This window comes from Oncorhynchus clarkii, chromosome 7 (genome assembly GCF_045791955.1).
Source record: "Oncorhynchus clarkii lewisi isolate Uvic-CL-2024 chromosome 7, UVic_Ocla_1.0, whole genome shotgun sequence".
In the NCBI taxonomy this organism is placed as follows: domain Eukaryota; kingdom Metazoa; phylum Chordata; class Actinopteri; order Salmoniformes; family Salmonidae; genus Oncorhynchus; species Oncorhynchus clarkii.
Window position 1 is genome coordinate 38899487 of NC_092153.1, and position 20717 is coordinate 38920203.

The 20717-nt window shown below is 40.1% G+C and overlaps 1 protein-coding gene across 1 annotated transcript in view; it reads right to left on the bottom strand.

The window, feature by feature from the left end:
* LOC139414226 (chemokine-like protein TAFA-2) overlaps positions 1 to 20717 on the bottom strand; it is a 185153-nt gene that overhangs the window by 100921 nt on the left and 63515 nt on the right. The window contains exon 2 of the mRNA XM_071162121.1: positions 562 to 674. Within this exon, the coding sequence (XP_071018222.1) occupies positions 562 to 673 (112 nt within the window). The 5' untranslated portion in view covers position 674. The remainder of the gene's footprint in view (positions 1 to 561; positions 675 to 20717) is intronic.

Consider the following 20717-nt stretch of genomic DNA (forward strand, 5'->3'; position numbering starts at 1 on the left):
ACGGAGGGTCTACTAATTACAGCAGTATTTACAGTGAGGTCTGTTGGAGCGATGAACTGGAACCAGTCACTATGAGTGCTTTAACAGTAGGCCACATTATCCTAGCTACTGGCCATTATGAACATCGTCACCTGTCCACTGTGTTACCTCATCACTGATATATTATAGCATTGTGTTGTGGTGTGGTTTCTGGGCCAAAATGGCTGCCTGGCATCAGGTGGATGCTACTCTTAGTGGATGAAGTTTCTTCCCCATAAAATGTCAAGTGCTTTGAGCACCTGGTGGATGTAAAGCAATGTAAATCAAATCCATTATACTGATTAGGAAACACTTTACGTTAAGTATTGTGTATTCTGTAATAACTTTTTGTCACATAATAAGTACTCTGCATTTACATTTGAATAGTTTAATTGTTCACATTATTACATAAATGTATTATGTTATTACACAATTTGCTGACAATCATTATCATTATGATCATCATTATCATCATTATGATGATGGCGTGTGCAACCTACCCATAGAGATACATATCTACCCTATTTAATTGTCTGGACATACCTATGTGACTTCTGTGTGACGATGCAAGGGTCAGCTGTCCCCAGAGAGACACCACACAGACGGCCAGCAGCAGCCCCCTTTTGCACACTCTCCGTAGGTCTCTCTCCCGCATACTGAAAAGACAGGGTGGGGGAAAACTTGATCAGTAACTTACATCAGTCATTAGGACATTTTTGGAGTCACATACAGGCAAGACGTAGTGAAAAGACTTGACAAACTACATACAGTACAAGTCCAATACAAATTCCATGCCATCTTTGCTCTAGCCTCGTGAGCCACTCTGATCTCCCTAGCTTACATTTAGTATTTTACTATTTTATTTGGATGCCCACTAGCTGCTGCTAAGGCAGCCACTACTCTTCCTGGGGTCCATACGGAGTCAGTGCATATTTATTTAAGCTCGCGAGGCTAGCTTTGTCTCTGTTGCCCTGCACAGAGACAAAAGATGGACAATGCAACTAGACGGTACAACTCACAAAATCACAATCTGGAGAAAGGAACTGGCTTTAGGCGGTGGCCCACTTATGCTGTTGGGTATCAAACACAGCAGGGTGTCTCATCCTGCAGATACAGTACAGTGTGGCTTCCTTCCCAAAAAAACAGAATTATACATGAGCTTGTGGTAACATATGCATTGAATGCTGCAGTGCTTTCCTTCCCACACCATGACGCCAGTTGGTGTTTGATCAACTGTGAGAATGCATGTTTCCCATAGCTTTTTTCACAGAGATAAATAAACATACCCATGTTGATTCTGTGCGAACTGATTTAGCTAAATACCTTTTTTTGTATTCATGTGTAAACATACAGTAGATGGGTGCTTGTCATTTTCCCTCAAATGATGTGTTGTTGTTATTCCCTTAAACACATAGCTACAGTAACACTGCAGCAACTGCAAACCCACCACAAACTATTGTGCTGTGTACTTCTCTAACCTAGATCTATAAATAGAACAAATGACGTCAGACTATCCCTTATTCCCCCATTTCCTCTTTCCCTTTTTATAAATGATGTCTGTCTTTCCCTTATTCCCTCGTTTCCTCTCTCTCTCTCTCTCTCTGCTCTCCCTACCTGGGAGGGAGGTGCCTGAGTAATAGTGTTTGGGTGGTCTGTCTTGGCTAGTGTTTCCCAGCTCAGTAATCTTCATGTAGTGTTCAGGGTCTGTTGTCCAGTAATACCTTGTGGCTGTGTAAGATGCCCTTTGAGAGAAGAACAAACAATGCAATCAGCGGCTCATCTTATTGCCAACAGAGCCTGTTCCTCTCACAGGAAACACAGTCGCAAATCACAGGCATCCTTTCTTCTCATTGCAAGTGTATCCACTCAAATTAGTGAAAAGATTGGTTTCATGCTAGGAGCTTAACTCTTGGTTATTTGGCAGTGGCTCGTGAAGGGAGTAGAGAGGGAGACATCTACCACAATAGAGCTAGGTGGCATCTAAAGGATAGTTTTCTCTACAGTATGTAGAGGATGCTGGTTTGATGGACAGTGTCAAGTGCAATCAGACCTGGATTCAGATAGTATTTGTTTTCTTTCTATGGATGTTTTATTAGGCAGGTAGCCAAGTGGATGGAGTGTTGGACTTTTAACCAAAAGTTTGCAAGATCAAATCCCTGAGCTGAAAAAGTACAAATCTGTTTTTCTACCCCTGAACGAGGCAGTTAACCCACTTTTCCAAGGCCATCATTGAAAATAATATTTTTTTCTTAACTGACTTGCATAGTTAAATAAAGGTCAAATGTAAAAAATTAAGCCTGCCTGGAGTGCCATATGGGCAGGGTTTACACTTTCGAGACAATTTCATTGGTTCCATTGAACCAGGCAATCAAGCACAGCAATAATTTAAGATAAAACAAATACTATTTGAACCCAGGTCTGGGTACAACCTTAATCTACCTAAACAGACCACTGTGTTCAGTTGGCTGAAGGGACTTGGTAAACAGGACAATTATCGCCCCTGATAGAGATGATGAACACCAGGTGGCGTATCCGAATGGTTTGGAGAGGAATGGGAAACCAGCTGAACAGGGGGACCTATAGCCTGGTAACTGGTGGTCCCAGATCTGTATGTGCTTTTGCCAACTCTGACTATTGTTGTCATACCATTCACGAGTTCCTTGCATGTGGCATGCATGGCTATACATGCAAATTGTGGAGGAGTTGGGAAACGCACATTCAGATTTGGCATACTACATCAACAGACTAGTTGAGAGAGGCTGAGGGATGGTTGTTCTGCATGCTATACGTAGTAATATAATACACAGACACAGTACATCTCCAAGGCTTAAAGATGCAGCATAAAGATGAACCAACAGGGCTGGGGGTTTTTAGCTAACAACCGATGCCTGCAACTGGGTGGACAAGGCCGATGTGTTCGAGTTGGAAGGCAAAATAAATCATTGTTGTCGTTGAGGATAGTTTTTTTTATGTGTGATGCAACTGGCTTTGTGCCACTTGTCATGCCCCCGAGCCAAGCCAAGCCATGTCTCTCCAACACAAACTAGATAAACAAGCATCCTTCTAATAGATTAGATAGAGAAAAATAACAATCTGAGCATAATAAAGCACACACCAAACCCGGTTTCATTGAATCATATTCATCAAGGTTGATCATTAAATGTTTTCTGTAATCACATTGCACATAAATCAGATGTTATTCACAAATGAATCCCTTCAATGCGTCGTGCCTCCCGAAGGCAATAAATTATGCATAGCAGCTCTCATTTACTAAAAATTAAACCACAACAAGGAATTTCAATACATTTTTCATACCATATACTGTAGATAAAAACATGCTGTACGGTGTCTCTACCAAACCTACATATCAACATTGAATCCCCTTATAAAGTTTGTTTTGAAGGCAAGTTGACAAAACAAATTAGATACAAAGTGAAACGCTACTTGAACCTCTGTAAGAAAAATTATCCTAGCATTGATAAGACTTTGAACATGGCAACAGGCCTCAAACACTCCAACATATTGGAACACAGAGTGAGTCAGCAATGTAGGTTAGGGTTGCACTCTCTACCTGATTTATATAGAGTGATATGGTTTCAGAGTGGCTTAGCCGACTTCTCTTCGTTAATTAGTCTCTTTGGATTACTCCCCTACATGTGGGAAGATGTCGGACAGATTTATTTCTGTTCCTGCTTCTAAACTCCCTTTCATGAAGGGATATACTGTAGCCAAACTGTAGAGGTGGCTCAGGATGCAACTTAGAGAGAGCTAGTAAGGGTTGGGTGAATCCACTGTGATGACGTCACTAGCAGCCTTGAACCAAGCAGCCACCCCTCAAACTTCCTTCCTGCTTGTAATGGTAGGTGTGTGATGGGGTGATGGTGGATGAGGTGTGTCCATGCTCTGCTGAGCTCCTACCCTTTGGACTCTGACTGGACACGCTAGGCTAGGCTTCAGTACAGTGTGGACCTGGACCAGTTTTGCACGTCTTTGGACACAGATATCTGCTACAGTACACAGAGGGATGAGATGTAAAGGGGAATGGTAGGAAGTCAGAGAGGAGAGCAGGAGGGCCTGCTAATAAAGGCTTGAGGTGGTTTTGAGTTTCATGGTTCAGGTTCAAGGTTCAATGTCTGATGACCTAAAGACCACTACACCATACTGAACCCTATGGGAAACCCCAGACTCAGCTCAAAGGTAGCACAGGTGAGTATACCATTTGCATGTACTGTACTTTCCAATGGTGGCACATGGTCACTCTCAATACCACTTGGCATGAAGGAGGGCCAGCCGTCTATTTTACTCAACACTGACTCAATTTCAGATTATTTGGGAATACTTAAAGGTAGTGTTGTCACAAACCAGAATTTTGACTGCGATACTGATACCAGGTTTAGTATGACAATATCTGATACCATTACAATACTCAATACCAAAACGTTACAAAAACGTTAGCAAAACCACAAAAAAAGAAGGCGTATTAGCCAAAGTCACAGAGCTCGTTTTATCTGATTTCATGGGGTTACAGATGACAAATAATCCCTGATATTTAGAACTTATTTCATTGGCAACTGTAAAGAAAACATATTATTTTATTGTACTGATTAACAACATTTGCAGAGAAGAAGCAACCTCTTTTTTTTTCTCGAAAAGCGAGCGCTGTCTCTTTAAGAAATGAATGGCATAATTTGCAAGGCAGAATGTGGCTGTGGAATCCGCCTTTGTGGCTGTGGAATCTAGTGGAAACCAGACGGTAGGCAAAGGAAGATGAAGAAGGGAATTTGTATTTGGTGGCGAGGGAGATTAAGTGGATTAATAACGTTTTAGGTGACAGTCAGTTTTTAAATCAGCATATTTTGCATTATGAGTACTAGGGTTGTGAATTCAACTGTAAGCTAGCAAGGAATGTTAGCCTACAGTTAAAGCTCAAAGCTACCGGTTTCACATTTCTGGTGAGCTAATGCAGCCCAGACAGCTCAAGCAATGAATGAGTAAGTGGAGCAGGCACTTTGCTCTTCACACTATAAAGGGGCTGCGCTGATACTGACTTGATCCTCTCAATTACGTGAGACACATTTGACAGTACAGAATGTAAAATATAAATAATTTGGTTTACCGTGCAACACTATTTTAATGGATACTGTGAGATTCTGGCAATTAAGCCATTTTTTCTACTTACCCAGAGTCAGATTAACTCATTGATACCATTTCTATGTATCTGCGTGCCTTAAGTATGAAGGAAGTTAGAGTTAATAATGCTAACTAGAGTTAGCATGATGACTGGAAGTATACTATTGTGCCTGTAGACTTCCATTCATTGACATAATTTTGCAGTATCCCTTTAAGCAAGGTGTGGCATGCAATCAGGGAAACAAAACACCAACATTCTGGAACTCAAATGCAATTAACATTCGAGCATATGGCTAGATTGGCAGCGGAATGGAGAGCAGAGTGGATTTCTATTCATGGTATCACCCTACTTAGGGTAAGAGCCCAAGACTTAAGAACCTAAAGCGTAACCCACAGAGATAGGAATTTCAATGATTTTTTGAACAGACGTAGACTTATTTGAGATTGATTTGAAATTATGAATAAAAGATGATGTATCCACCCTTGACTCATCTTGTATAAAAGTGAAGTTTACAACCAGTAAAGAACATAATGGGGAAGCTTGTTACATATTTTGGGGGTGAGGCTTGTGAGTGCAAGGCACCCACCCAGTGCTAGTGTGATTAGCGTAGAACACCTGCCATCAGTGCCTAAACACAGACTATTCGCAGTCGGGGTCTCAATTTACTGTTGTAAGTTAGAATTGTAGAATTGTAAAACTGCTAAACGTTCTCTCTTGAGAGGGAGGCAACTAAAATCCCCCAAAAATACAAATCTCACTTTGGGCCCTCAAAGGCTAGAGGCAGCTTTGCCTGCCATGCTCCCATGTTTCTTTTTCGGAACCAATCAATTAGAACTAGCACCATTGTGCTTCCAGGGCAACAGCGACAGAATTCTAAGAGCTATTAGTTTGCACTATTTAACAATGGTTTCAAGAGATCTGCTTAACAAATTGCCATCCCCTTCATAGACACAGACTTTCCCTCTCCCCCTCTTTCTACTCCCCTCCTCCTTCTCCTAACCCCCCCCCCCCCCCCCCTCCCCCCTCTTCCCCCTTTCTCCCCTCTCGCTCTCTCCCTCGCTCTCCTGTCTCCTGTCTAAACACCATCTGATTTGCATATTTGCTTCTGGTTCAGTAACCCGCCACAAACACACTTAGAGCGACTTGCGACCTTTATCTTGTCTAATGTTGAGAACCAAATTGGGGTTAGAAGTTAGAAAAAAGCCCCAACAGAATTCAGCAAGCCAGGGTAGAGAAATGTGGTAGAATCTCAGAGTTTACTCCCCACTGGGGTCTCGGAGTCTGCAACATTAGTTACAGTACAGGCAGAGGCTGACAAAGCCCTGTTGGCCCTGTTACCGGAGCTAACATTGGGCAGGCTGACCCGTTTGAAAACATTCCCTCCGGTGTATGGTATGGCAGAGGTCATCTCAATAATATTGGCGCTCCACTGCCTGCCATGGATTTTCTTTAACAGAGTTCTGAACAACGCTTGGCTACACTCTGGGTTCATATGGCACACACACACACACACACACACACACACACACACACACACACACACACACACACACACACATTGACATTAGTGATGAGGGGAAAAATTGATACAGTTGCATATCAGGATACTATTTTTCACAATATATAATATCGTATCGTTTTGACAATATTGCTATATTATTTTTGCGCTAGTTGGCTGTACCTGTATCAAAACTAAAAAAATTTCCTTCATAGCTTGTTCTCCAGCCAATTTGTTTTCAGCAATTTATTTCCATGACTGTTCCATGACTTTCCAAAACTTGTTTTTCTCATGGCAATCTTTTGTTGCTATGCAGCCAACATATGGTGAGGAATGTGTTTGGAACACCGAATCGCAATAAAATCACAATATCGAATCGCAATACATATTGAATTGTGAGAATCGCAACACATATCATATCGGCAGGTTGTATATTTGCTGTAAGAAGATTATTTCTACACTAGTAAACATGACTTTTTTCCCAGATGCCTTGATGTCATCGTGAAAAAGTATTTATTTTTTCAGTTTTACCTGCTTATATTCTGGCCATGTTTTTTCTAATATTTTGAAGAAAGAATCAACTCCCTAGAACGGCATGCTAACTAGCTTACTCTCAGTTACATTGACTCAAGATGGACTCAATATTTTGTGGATATATTGCAGAGTAATTTACATTTTAGAGGAATAGGCTCCCTAATAAGCTTTGCTCGTTGGTTGTTTATGGGGGGGGGGGGGGGTCATTTTAAAGCAGTTGTCACTTCTGATATACTGTAGACTCACACATCAAATGGCATTTTTCACTGTGGGTCCATTCCCCTTAAATGAATATTCAAATCCGTGAAGAGAATCAGACATAAATTGAATGCATGAGCTGGGCCTAAGCTGTAACAAGATCAAAGTCATGCTAAGTGGATCTTCGGGCTTTATTTCCACATTTCATCCAACAATGTGTCTGCTGAAGCAGAAAATTATGCTGCTGCTTTAAAGCAATATAAGTCACTCTAGAATAAACACAATAAACTGTGATGCTCACACTATATGATTAAACTCCAATACAACCAAGTGCCCAGGAAACTGAGGGCATAGAATGTGACTGAATATGGGGCTGAACCAGCCATTCCAAGCACCACCCTCCTACAGCATGGACCTGTCTCTTACATATCCCCTTCAATGATCCTGAATAATTGACTGGCATAATCGTCTAACTCTGAGGCACTTGATGTGGAACGTGATGGAATCCCACTGGTTTCAGTGCCAAACCAAGATGGCAATTACAAAGCAACAGGAGGATATTAGTTCTGCTGACCACAATGCCTTCTCCAAATTAAATGTTGCATGAGATAACCTTTCATCTTGCTCAGAGGAATGACAGAATCTTGATGCTCCTTTTCCTTTAGCAAGCACTTTTTTTACAAAATCCCACACTGAAGCCCGACATTGAATCTTAAATAGGTCAATTTAAACTTGAAAGCATTCAAGCTTTTCCCAAAACTTTTCAAACTGACATAACATCCTCAGAGTAAATCTATGTCCATGTGATAAGACCAAAGGAGAGAACAGAGATGCCATTCAAGTCAGTGTGGTGGAAACAAGCACCTCCTTTTCACGTAGAGCAGAACATAAAAGCTCAGCTTGAAATTGAAATGAGTTTGTTCTTATTTTCATAGCTTCATGCAGTGCTTCACACCACAGGACATACAGTGGTTCCTCAATTAAAAGTTTCAAACTTATGCTGTAACCATTTGTGGTAGATGGTGGCAGATTGTGTTAAATTGCTTAATTCTGTCATTGCACCACACTATCACAAGGGGGCGTTAGAATGCTGATCTATCGGTAGTCTAATCTCTGGCATAAATGTACTATCTTTTCGTAAATTAATGGTGGTGTGAATGTTTCAGTCCGAGAGTCTCTCTTCTCTGACAATAGAGTCCTACATCAGGGAAAAACAAAATTAGCTGGCGGGCGGTCCCGGAGTTGAGAGAGAACTTAAATACAATGGCACAATTACACTTGACATGTGGACTGTTGATTTTTGAAAAAAAATAGGCAAGGTGGGCTTTTAGTTTATCTCCCTCTAAAAACAGAAATAAATCATTCTAAATAACAAACTGGCTTTATTTACCACAGTGTGATAGAGTGAAAGCCCCTCTATATAAATGTAGTTTCTGAAATACGGAGTCCTTATTTGCTGATGTGAAGAAAAAGAAACTGAATGAAAGAGTTCAGTGAGGATAGGGAGGGAAAGGGTTGCCCATATTTTCAAGACGCGAGCTTCTTCATTTATTTATGAAATGTACTTTTTTTTATTTAGGCCATTTAATATATTTGTTTAGGCTTGGCCTATTTGGTAGGCTATTTCGCAGCATAAAGCTATATTTGTCAGTATAAAGCTGTGACTCACTCTTTCATGGCTTTGGATCAAAATAAATAAGTACCAACATTCTTTCTGATAGTTTCTAATAATGAAATGTTTTGACCAAGTTAATCTGCTCATGTTGTGTGTGTTCAATTATTTGTGACCTTGTGGTTACAATAAAGAATGGAAACTAAATAAATCCTACTCAAAATGAAAAGTCAGATGCATGTTGCAAGCATGTCATTTTTCCTTATTACATTATTTTGCAAGAAACTACGTCACACCTGCACAGACCCACCTGCTCACACCCCCATCTCCAGCGCCCGCATCACTCTTCGCCACATGGCCTCAAACTCCACCATTTTGTTTCTCTCCGCCGCCTACACGTACTTTCAACATTTGGACAATAAAACATTTAAAGGCTGAAATTGGTTGAATTTCTGTTTTTAAGTATCATTTTTTGTCAAGATGATTGACAAGAAAAGTATCGTCAAACCCTTTAGGGTTTCTCACTGCACCCTTAATGCCATATCTTGAAATATGCAGACCGACGGATTAAAAGTTAATTTCCATTGTAATACTTCTGACAGCCAAATTTCTAACTCCACCCATATCTTTTGGACTTTACAACATTCCCAGAAGGCTTGGATTATGTTAACTTAATGAAAAACGAACCTGGTAATCAAACGTAATTTACTGCAGACCTAAGACCTATGGGTTTACCCTTCTCAATGAATGCTTATATTGAAGATAGAAGCCGCCTCTTAATGAGTTCCAAGAGCCGATCTGTTACCCAACAAAATAATTTCAATTTATTAATCCTATTGTTATGACTACAGACAGTAGGCTATTATTCCTCTTTTCCTGCATTCATTAATGTGTCTGCATGTCTATTCAACATTTGGCTAAAAAAGAAACCATGCCATGAATTAAGAACCTCGTTTTTTTTCCACAATGCAATGCGGCACATTGACATCTCAAATTGCATTAAAGAGCCTTCTAATATTAGACAACAAATAAATATACTACAACAATAACTTAAAAAACAGTCCATTCATCACTGGATTTCTTCAAATTGCTGTGCTGGAAAAGGATGTCATCCACCGTGACTGGTAGCAGACCACACATCCATCTGAAGGAGACGCTTTATCCTTTGGTATCACACAATTACCAGGGGGGACAATGGGCCTCTTGGAGCGATAAAGGAAATCAACAAGATCCACAAGTATTCTTTCACAATAGCTGGCCTTATGTTATCTGCAGTTTTTAGCTGCACTTTCCCATTCCATGGTGGGTATAACGTCCACTCTTCGCTTATGCCATGGGCTGTAAAGGCACAAGTCCCCTATTTTTTGAAAATTGTCAGTCCACATGTTAAGCATAATTGCGCCATTTTATTTACCCAAGTTCTCTCTCAACTCCGGGACCACTCGCCAGCTGATCTTTTTTTTGCCTGATGCAGGACTCGAGGGGGATAGGAGAGAGACTGACAAACATTCACACCTCCATTCATTTACAAAATAATAGTCTAATTGCTTGGCTAGGTGTGAAAAATCTCCCAATTTGTGCCACAGTTTAGACTACCGATAGATGCAGTCAGTCAGAGTTGAGTCCGATTGTAAAGTGTAGCCTAATGGCCAAAAAAGGGCAAACTTGCAATGTATTCGATGCTTAAGTACTCTAAAGTTTTACATTTCTAACTCAATATCATAGACAAGATTTGTCCTAACAAAAAACTGCATCAACTCACATTATGCCTAAAATACAAAAGTTTGGACACACTTACTCATTCAAGGATTTTTATTTATTTTTACTCTATCAAGTGTGTGCAAAGCTGTCATCAAGGCAAAGGGTGGCTACTTTGAAGAATTTCAAATGTTAAATATATTTTGATTTGTTTAACACTATTCAATATGTGTAATTTCATAGTTCTTATGTCTTCACTATTATTCTATAATATAGAAAATAATAAAAATAAAGAAAAACCCGGGAATGAGTAGGTGTGTCCAAACTTTTGACTGGTACTGTTTATCAACTTTCGATTATTTAATTAACCTATATCATGTTATTTCAAGGTATTCTTTTGGAGCACATGCAAGTGTGATTTGGAGTTGTTGAAAAGGAGTGACAAAATGTAGTACAATTGAATTTGAATGAACTGAATGATGATGATGAAGAAGAAGAGAGTGATTGAATTTAGAACAATAGTGTAAGAATTGCTCTTCCTCTGTCCCACATGCACATAAAACATATACAGTGCCTTGCGAAAGTATTCGGCCCCCTTGAACTTTGCGACCTTTTGCCACATTTCAGGCTTCAAACATAAAGATATAAAACTGTATTTTTTTGTGAAGAATCAACAACAAGTGGGACACAATCATGAAGTGGAACGACATTTATTGGATATTTCAAACTTTTTTAACAAATCAAAAACTGAAAAATTGGGCGTGCAAAATTATTCAGCCCCTTTACTTTCAGTGCAGCAAACTCTCTCCAGAAGTTCAGTGAGGATCTCTGAATGATCCAATGTTGACCTAAATGACTAATGATGATAAATACAATCCACCTGTGTGTAATCAAGTCTCCGTATAAATGCACCTGCACTGTGATAGCCTCAGAGGTCCGTTAAAAGCGCAGAGAGCATCATGAAGAACAAGGAACACACCAGGCACGTCCGAGATACTGTTGTGAAGAAGTTTAAAGCCGGATTTGGATACAAAAAGATTTCCCAAGCTTTAAACATCCCAAGGAGCACTGTGCAAGCGATAATATTGAAATGGAAGGAGTATCGGACCACTGCAAATCTACCAAGACCTGGCCGTCCCTCTAAACTTTCAGCTCATACAAGGAGAAGACTGATCAGAGATGCAGCCAAGAGGCCCATGATCACTCTGGATGAACTGCAGAGATCTACAGCTGAGGTGGGAGACTCTGTCCATAGGACAACAATCAGTCGTATATTGCACAAATCTGGCCTTTATGGAAGAGTGGCAAGAAGAAAGCCATTTCTTAAAGATATCCATAAAAAGTGTTGTTTAAAGTTTGCCACAAGCCACTTGGGAGACACACCAAACATGTGGAAGAAGGTGCTCTGGTCAGATGAAACCAAAAATTAACTTTTTGGCAACAATGCAAAACATTATGTTTGGCGTAAAAGCAACACAGCTCATCACTCTGAACACACCATCCCCACTGTCAAACATGGTGGTGGCAGCATCATAGTTTGGGCCTACTTTTCTTCAGCAGGGACAGGGAAGATGGTTAAAATTGATGGGAAGATGGATGGAGCCAAATACAGGACCATTCTGGAAGAAAACCTGATGGAGTCTGCAAAAGACCTGAGACTGGGACTGAGATTTGTCTTCCAACAAGACAATGATCCAAAACATAAAGCTAAATCTACAATGGAATGGTTCAAAAATAAACATATCCAGGTGTTAGAATGGCCAAGTCAAAGTCCAGACCTGAATCCAATCGAGAATCTGTGGAAAGAACTGAAAACTGCTGTTCACAAATGCTCTCCATCCAACCTCACTGAGCTCGAGCTGTTTTGCAAGGAGGAATGGGAAAGAATTTCAGTCTCTCGATGTGCAAAACTGATAGAGACATACCCCAAGCGACTTACAGCTGTAATCGCAGCAAAAGGTGGCGCTACAAAGTATTAACTTAAGGGGGCTGAATAATTTTGCACGCCCAATTTTTCAGTTTTTGATTTGTTAAAAAAGTTTGAAATATCCAATAAATGTCGTTCCACTTCATGATTGTGTCCCACTTGTTGTTGATTCTTCACAAAAAAATACAGTTTTATATCTTTATGTTTGAAGCCTGAAATGTGGCAAAAGGTCGCAAAGTTCAAGGGGGCCGAATACTTTCGCAAGGCACTGTATACTGTATTTTTATTTCTACTTTGTCAGATGAAACTGTATCTGGACCGTAACTTATTACTTACTAAAACTGTTCTTATACTGTAAGGTTTTTTATCTAAGAGAAATGAAAATGGTCTGTTATATTCCATTATATTCTTAAAAATATGTTTTGACTGAACATACGCGATATCTGTGTGATATCTGCTAAAATAACTAGTTGATGGCGAAGCCATAAGGCCTCCGCTAATAAAATAATATACAAAATAAATAAAAAAGGTTTTACATATTTTTAAGACCTGAGCTATTTATTGTAGGCGTTTTATATATTAGATTTACTTGTGGAATGTTACCAAATAGATAAAAACAATAGAAATAATAATCTGGTGGAATTGGTAGCGAGTCAGGCGGAATATGGAGTGAAAGTGGTTTAGCAGCCTTTCCAATAAATTGGAATGCAAAAGAGGCCATCCACCCTTAATGGACTATCAGCAGGACAATAGACTCTTTCAGAGTTTAGTGACTTTAAATGTATTAATGGATGTTTGCGAGGCATGTCAATTCACCCATCTCTTTGCATAGCCCACCACATGCACTGTTTTCTAACCACATCTGGGTTGATCCATAACGAATTACTATGGGAATAAATATCACTGAATGACATAAATATTGGAATAAAGTAGGCTAATGCAATTGAAGGCAACAAATTGTTGCTTATTGAAACAGCCAAAGTCATCCAATTGTTATAATAAGATTTAAATAGCAATAGCCTGTGGCCAACTATTTCAGCACCGTTTCGCGCTGCTATGAAACAAGCATGGGGACTGGTCTTGATAAATATATCAGATTAACATTTTTACTGAATCTCCATTTGGGTATTGGTTAGCCTACAATTAAGGTGTGGAAATGTTAGGATTCGAGCTCTTCGCTCGCAGTTGCTTAGTTGCCTAGGCCTACTCCTGACCGGTCACGTTGTACATGGATGACTTGTATGCTGTGTGATGACATGCACAAATTAATGAATGATTGATTGATATACTGTATATTGAAGTAGGCCTTTCTGCCAATAAGTAAGTTACTCTAAAACAGCTACAGTAAACAGGACTCTACAGCTCCATGACATTTCAATAACTTAACTTCTCAAATATCCCCTCTGGTGGTCAAACTACCATTAACTAGCATTAATGGCAACAATGGCTGACAGTAAAATACTATGTCGTCACGTACTCCAACATGCCATACCATTCCGCAGCACCCCACAAGCTGTGCTGCTGTTTGACACAACTTTTAAATTTTTATGGCTACAGGGGCAGTATTGAGTAGCTTGGATGAAAAGGTGCCCATTGTAAACGGCCAGCTAATATATGCATATTATTATTAGTATTGGATAGAAAACACTGTGAAGTTTATAAAACTGTTTGAATTATGTCTGTGAGTATAACAGTATAACCTGAGAAATTCCACTTCCTGTTTTTTATTTTTTGGGGGGGGGGTGGCAGATCTTCAACCAAGCTCTCATTGAAATTACAGCGAGATATGGATGAGTTTTCACTTCCTACGCCTTCCACTAGATGTCAACAGTCAATAGAACTTTGTCTGATGACTCTAATGTGATGGGGGGTCGAATGACACAGGAAATAGTCACCACTCCCACGAGTTGACCATGCATTCACTATGTGCGTTCACGGGGGAAGCACCTGCGTTCCACCGCTCATTTGAAGTAATTCTAATTCTCAGTTTGGGACGTTATTCAAGATATATGTAAATAACATTCTAAAGATTGATTCAGTACATCGTTTGACATGTTTCTACTGACTGTTACGGAACTTTTGAACATTTCGTCACGTTATAGTGGACGCGCTTTGTGACTTTGGAATTGTTTACCAATCGCGCTAACCAAAGTAGCTAATTGGACATAAATAACGGACATTTTTGAACAAATCAATCATTTATTGTGGACCTGGAATTCCTAGAACTGCATTCTGATAAAGTTCATCAAAGTTAAGGAAACATTTATCATGTATTTTCTGGTTTCTGTTGACTCCGACTTGGCGGCTAATTTGGCTTCTGTTCTGAGCGCCGTCTCAGATTATTGCATGTGTTGCTTTTTCCAGAAACTTTTTTTGAAATCTGACACAGCGGTTGCATTAAGGAGAGGTATATCTATCATCTACATTTATGATGAGTATTTCTGTTGAAACTATTGAAACTAAGTATTTCTGTTGTGGCTATGCAAAATCACTTGATGTTTTTGGAACTAGTGAATCTAAATAGCCAATGTAAACTCAGACTTTTTGATATAAATATGAACTTTATCAAACAAAACATGCATGTATTGTGTAATATGAAGTCCTATGAGTGTCATCTGATGAAGATAATTCAAGGTTAGTGATTCATTTGATCTTTATTTCTGCTTTTTGTGAATGCTATATTTCACTGGAAAATGGCTGTGCTTATTGTGGTTTGGTGGAGACCTAACATAATTGTTTGTAGTGCTTTCGCTGAAAAGCCTATTTGATGTCGGACACTTTGGTGGGATTAACAACAAGATTACCTTTAAAATGATATAAAACACATGTATGTTTTAGGAATTGTAATTATGAGATTTCTGTGGTTTGAATTTGGCGCCCTCTATTTTCACTGGTAGTTGTCATATTGATCCCGGTATTGGGATTGCAGCCATAACAAGTTAAAGGAAGAACCACCGTAGTCTGGACATTGCTAAAATGGCACTAGAGTACCGTCATAGTACCGCCCAGAGGCAACTTTGCTTAAATTAGTTATGGAGTGTATTCTTACACCTTTTCATTTCGGTCATACAGTTTGTCTTAGGTCCCGGATATGGTCTCAAAATCTGTGCTATGGTGACACCCTAAAGCATGGCTCTTAGTGATCTGCGCTCTGGTGACATACTAAGGCATGGCTCTTAGTGATCTGTGCTATGGTGACACCCTAAGGCATGGCTCTTACTGATCTGTGCTATGGTGACACCCTAAGACATTGCTCTTTGTGAGTCACCATGGGACTACGGGTCATAAACACTCATGATGCTTGTGACACACAACAGGCTTCTGAGAAAAAAAAGTAGACTTTCTAATAATAAACCTTTAAATACTGCTGAGCACCTCTTCGGTGTTTCTGTGAGTGCAAATTAGCGTAGACTCATAAATACGAGGGCTGCACAGTCCAAAAACAACATAAAAGACCTCATTAGTGACCCTTTGGCAGCAGCTGTGTGAGTGCCTCCTTAGACCACCTGATTGGGATGGAGGCCAGGACTCCCAGACCCTAACACAACAATATGCTCTAGCACCTAAATGTCTACTAATACCTTCCAGTGACTGAGGTTCATTCCTGTTGAATAATTTACAGTGGAGGGAGGCAGGGTTCTCATTCCATTTTCTTCTCCGGAAGTAGCTTAGCATGCACTGATGTATTATTGACCATGGCCACAACACGTGGCAACCAGTGGAGGCTGCTGAGGGGAGGACGGCTCATAATAATGTCTGGAATGAATAGAATGGCATCAAACACATGGAACCCATGTGTTTGATGTATTTGATACCATTCCATTCCAGCCATTACCACAAGCCTGTCCTCCCCAATTAAGGTGCCACCAACCTCCTGTGGTGGGAACAGACTAAGAGCAATGGCCCAAAAAACTGGGAGACCCAACTGCGAGAACAGGCAAGAGAGTACAGACAGACTGAGGATTAGCAGGCTAATCTGGGCATGGTAAAATAAAGTCTGTTAGCCCCAGCCAGTCACGCATGAAGCGCTGGTCGATGACAAAACAGAGACAACATTTTTTTTAAAAGGGTGAGGCCATGAAAGCAAAATAAAAATTAGCATTCGAGCAAAAGCAAGGCGACAAAGCATGCAGAGCAGACAACTACAGCTTGTAAACATGGGGGTGGTCTCATGTACAGTGTAGTTCTTTCATTGACAGTCACACTAACGGAACAGACCGCTGTGAGGGTCTTAAGGTCTTAACTTCTTCACGCAATGGTTGCTGTTCAACATCAACTAACACGTCGATAAAATCCCATTCGAATGAACAAATGAAGAATTTTCAGGTTTATGTGGATTAACAAGTCAACCATGTTGCTCACCGTCTAGTGTTGTTGTTTGTTTAGTTTTATAGTTTAAGATTGTATTAATTTGGCTGGTAGTTAATGAAAGTGTTTACAACACTAACCCCTGAAAGAGCAGCTCAACAATAATTGGGTGTCTGCTAATTGAGTTGCCTAACATGTTTGGACAAGCTAAATCTCAGTGCAATTTTGAGGTTTCATTTGACTCATTACCAGCTTTGAGTCTTTGTTCTCATCACCATGGGGGACCCAATGGGTGTCTGGCAGCAGTACATCATGGCATTTAGCCACGCCCAACTTCAGACTCTCAAGGCCTGATCCAGGTCAGCTAAATCACATCCCTAAAGATGGACATAAGTGCAAATTCATGCATGTAAAAATAAGAAAATATATATTAAAAAAAAAAAAAAACAGATGAAAAATCTGTTACCAAGACAACACCCGAGCAATGAGCTTGAAACCCACTAATTAGATATGAGAGAACATCAGTCGCTAGCGAGTGTTTCCTCATAAGCGGTGGGGGAATGATGCTGTACTCTGTTGTGAGTTATTTTCTTTTTGTTGTGTGCAGTAGATCTGCAGTGAGCCGCTGTACATCTGGCTGCAGACGCTTGGCAGGGCCATGTGCATTCTGGGAAAAGGAGACGCAGCGAGGCAGAAGAGAGAAAGCTAAAATAATATTTTTTCAACCCAAAGCCAGTTCAAATTTTTTGACAGGCCTGCTTAATTCCATTTAAAAGTCCCTTCAATAGATTTTGTTCTGTGCTGCTCCGTTGTGCATTTCCTGCAGGGAGTCTTCCGTTGTTTGTGTTTTCGGGGCACGCTTCAGCCTATTTATGCGAGCTAATATAAAGTATAAAATGAGGGCACGTTTTTTTGGTGAGTGTGCACACAATTGCAAGTGGGAATAGAGTTGACTGTTTAATTTCACTTATAGCCAGGTAAGCGAGAATGCAGGCTCTCCCTCGACTCCTCAAGGAAATGCTGCTGAATATAATCACAGAATATCTACTGGGCGCATATGAGAAAATCCATATAAGTTACATATACTATATACATATACTGTATGTACAGCAGGTGCATTAAATAATAATATATTTTCATTATGCAAACACTGTCATGATGTATATTTAGACCGGTTGTGACATATAGTGTTATTTCATGGCTGGTTATGACACCTACATAGGAATATAAAAACCAACAAAACCTACCATGGTACTGTAGTTATTTTATGGCTGGTCATTACACCTACATAAGAGTGGCAAACCCCACAAAACCTACCACACAAGGCAAAACATTTCATTACACCCTACCCTACATGTCAACAGTATGTAAAAAATAAAAAAAATAAAAAATTGCGACCTTATTACATTATCATTGGAATTGCACACACATTGACGTCAGATATGCACCTACCCCAATGCTTTGTTGCTGATGACTAGGATGAACACAGGGGCAGAGTTCATGAGCGGGACAAGACACACTTCTTTTTTTACTGATGACTGATATAAGGGCATGCACGTGATTAGCCTATCTGGCTTGTATGATTATGATAAGCCATAATTCTTCTTGACAGTGTCATAAAGAGTATTTTCTTAGTCCAAGTAAAGTGACACAGGATGGTCATAATGCTTCTTGACAGTGTCATAAAGTGTATTTACTTAGTCCAAGTGACACAGGATGATTATAATGCTTCATGACAGTGTTATTTAAAATATGCTGAAAAAAATGTTACATTTACATGACTGTAAAGAATTCATTGCAACAACAACAAAGGATTTAAGAAAAGCACTTTAAAACGAAAGGAAACTTCTTGGCAGAGAAAAACCTATTTGAATTAATGTGGATTTTGACACTCTTATGTTGGTGTCATAACCAGCCATAAAATAACACAATATATATCATAACAAGTACAAATATATGGGTCGTGACAGTTTTATGACCATACTGTATTATGACAGGTTATGTCAGCTGTTCTGACATATTATACATGGTTATGACTGTGACATAACGTGTTATGAAACTGGGTGTCAAGTAAAGTGTTGTCCAAGTCTGCTTTGTGTGATGGCACTGCAGAAGAAAACTGACAAGACGAAGAGGAAGTACTGCTGTTGCGTGACTGGCACTCCTGCTGCTCTCATATCTACACTGTTCCTGAGTGGGGGGGGGGGGGGGGGGGGGGGGGGGGGGTATTTGTTATAGATGCCACAGTAGGCTATGTGCATCAATATTCCCACTGGAAACAGCAACAGGGAAGGGTAGAAGGTAAAACTATTATGTATGTCCTACTCCTACTGTACACATGCGTAATTGCCAGTTAGCCCCTTGCAGGTGACCTGGGGCTTAGATGTCATCCCCCCGGTACTAATGACTGCTTCACTGAGCATGTCCCCATGTCCCTGCATTATCAGACCTATGGCAGGGCCTACAGGGAAAAGCCCAGGGGCTGCACAGATGGTCACTTTCTCTTGCTCTGTGTGTGTGCGTGTGTGTGTGTGTGTGTGTGTGTGTGTGTGTGTGTGTGTGTGTGTGTGTGTGTGTGTGTGTGTGTGTGTGTGTGTGTGTGTTTGTGTGTGTGTGTGTGTGTCCTATACCTATTCAACAACATAATTGTTCTCTGTTCTCTCTTTCCCATCCCCCTCTCTCTCTCTCTCTCTCTCTCTCTAATGCCTCTGTCGTTCTATTCCAGCCATACTATCTATAGTCTTCCTCCTCCCTCTCTTTCTCTCCTCATGGTATCCATATACCTCTGTCTCTTCAGAAGCTCTAAAGATATTCTTCTCAGCTTATCTTCCTTCTTTTCTCTCAGGGGGATTGATTAATTCCAAGCTGTGAGGGAGGTGTTTTTAATTACAGTGTCAAATGATCTGTTAACAGACACAATGAAATTCATTGCATCATCCACATGCATTTGTGATCCCCCTATGTATAGGGCAAAGATCCCTGGTCTTCATTGGTTATAGGGTCAGGTAGGATTACTGCAATATGAACCGTGACACAGAGCACCACTTAAAGAGATAGTTCACCCAATTTACAAAATTACACATTGTTTTCTGTGTACTGTAAGCAGTCTATGAACAAGGTATGCCAGCAATCTATGCTTTGGTTTAGTTTCCCTGTCACTGTTTCCAAGTCATGGGACTGATATTAGCATTTTTCTGGCATCATGTCCAAATTATCCAAAAGTATCTTAAATTGATTGTGAAGCTCAACAAAGTTACTTACAGATGATCTGAACATGATGCGTGAAAAATTCAAATAAATCAGTCGCATGACTTAAATGGGAATTGCTCAAATGTTAGCATGTGGAAACATTGCCAGGGAAACAAAACCAAAGCATGGATTGATGTCATACCTTGTTCAGAGACTGCTTACAGGCTAAGGAAACCAAAGTGTAATTTTGAAATTTGAGTGAACTATCCCTTTAAATGAGCAACCACTAATCCCTCTTCCCTCTCTCCCTACTATCTCTTTCTCTCTCTCCCGGCTGGAACACCTTGTAACACTTCTTCACATAGAGACACATTTGGTAGAAACTGTTAAATGTCTTTAAAGGCCACTACAAAACCAGTTAACGCTGAAAATACAGTAAGTCAAATCCTCAGATGAAAAATGCTAGATTAATTTTGAAGAACTGACAAAAGTGTAGTAGTCAAAACCTCAACTGAAGAATTGAAAAGTGAGCAACCTTTATGTTGTAGTGATAAAATTGGTGGCATGTCATGCCATGCTGCAGGGAAGAAGCTCAAGGCCCAGA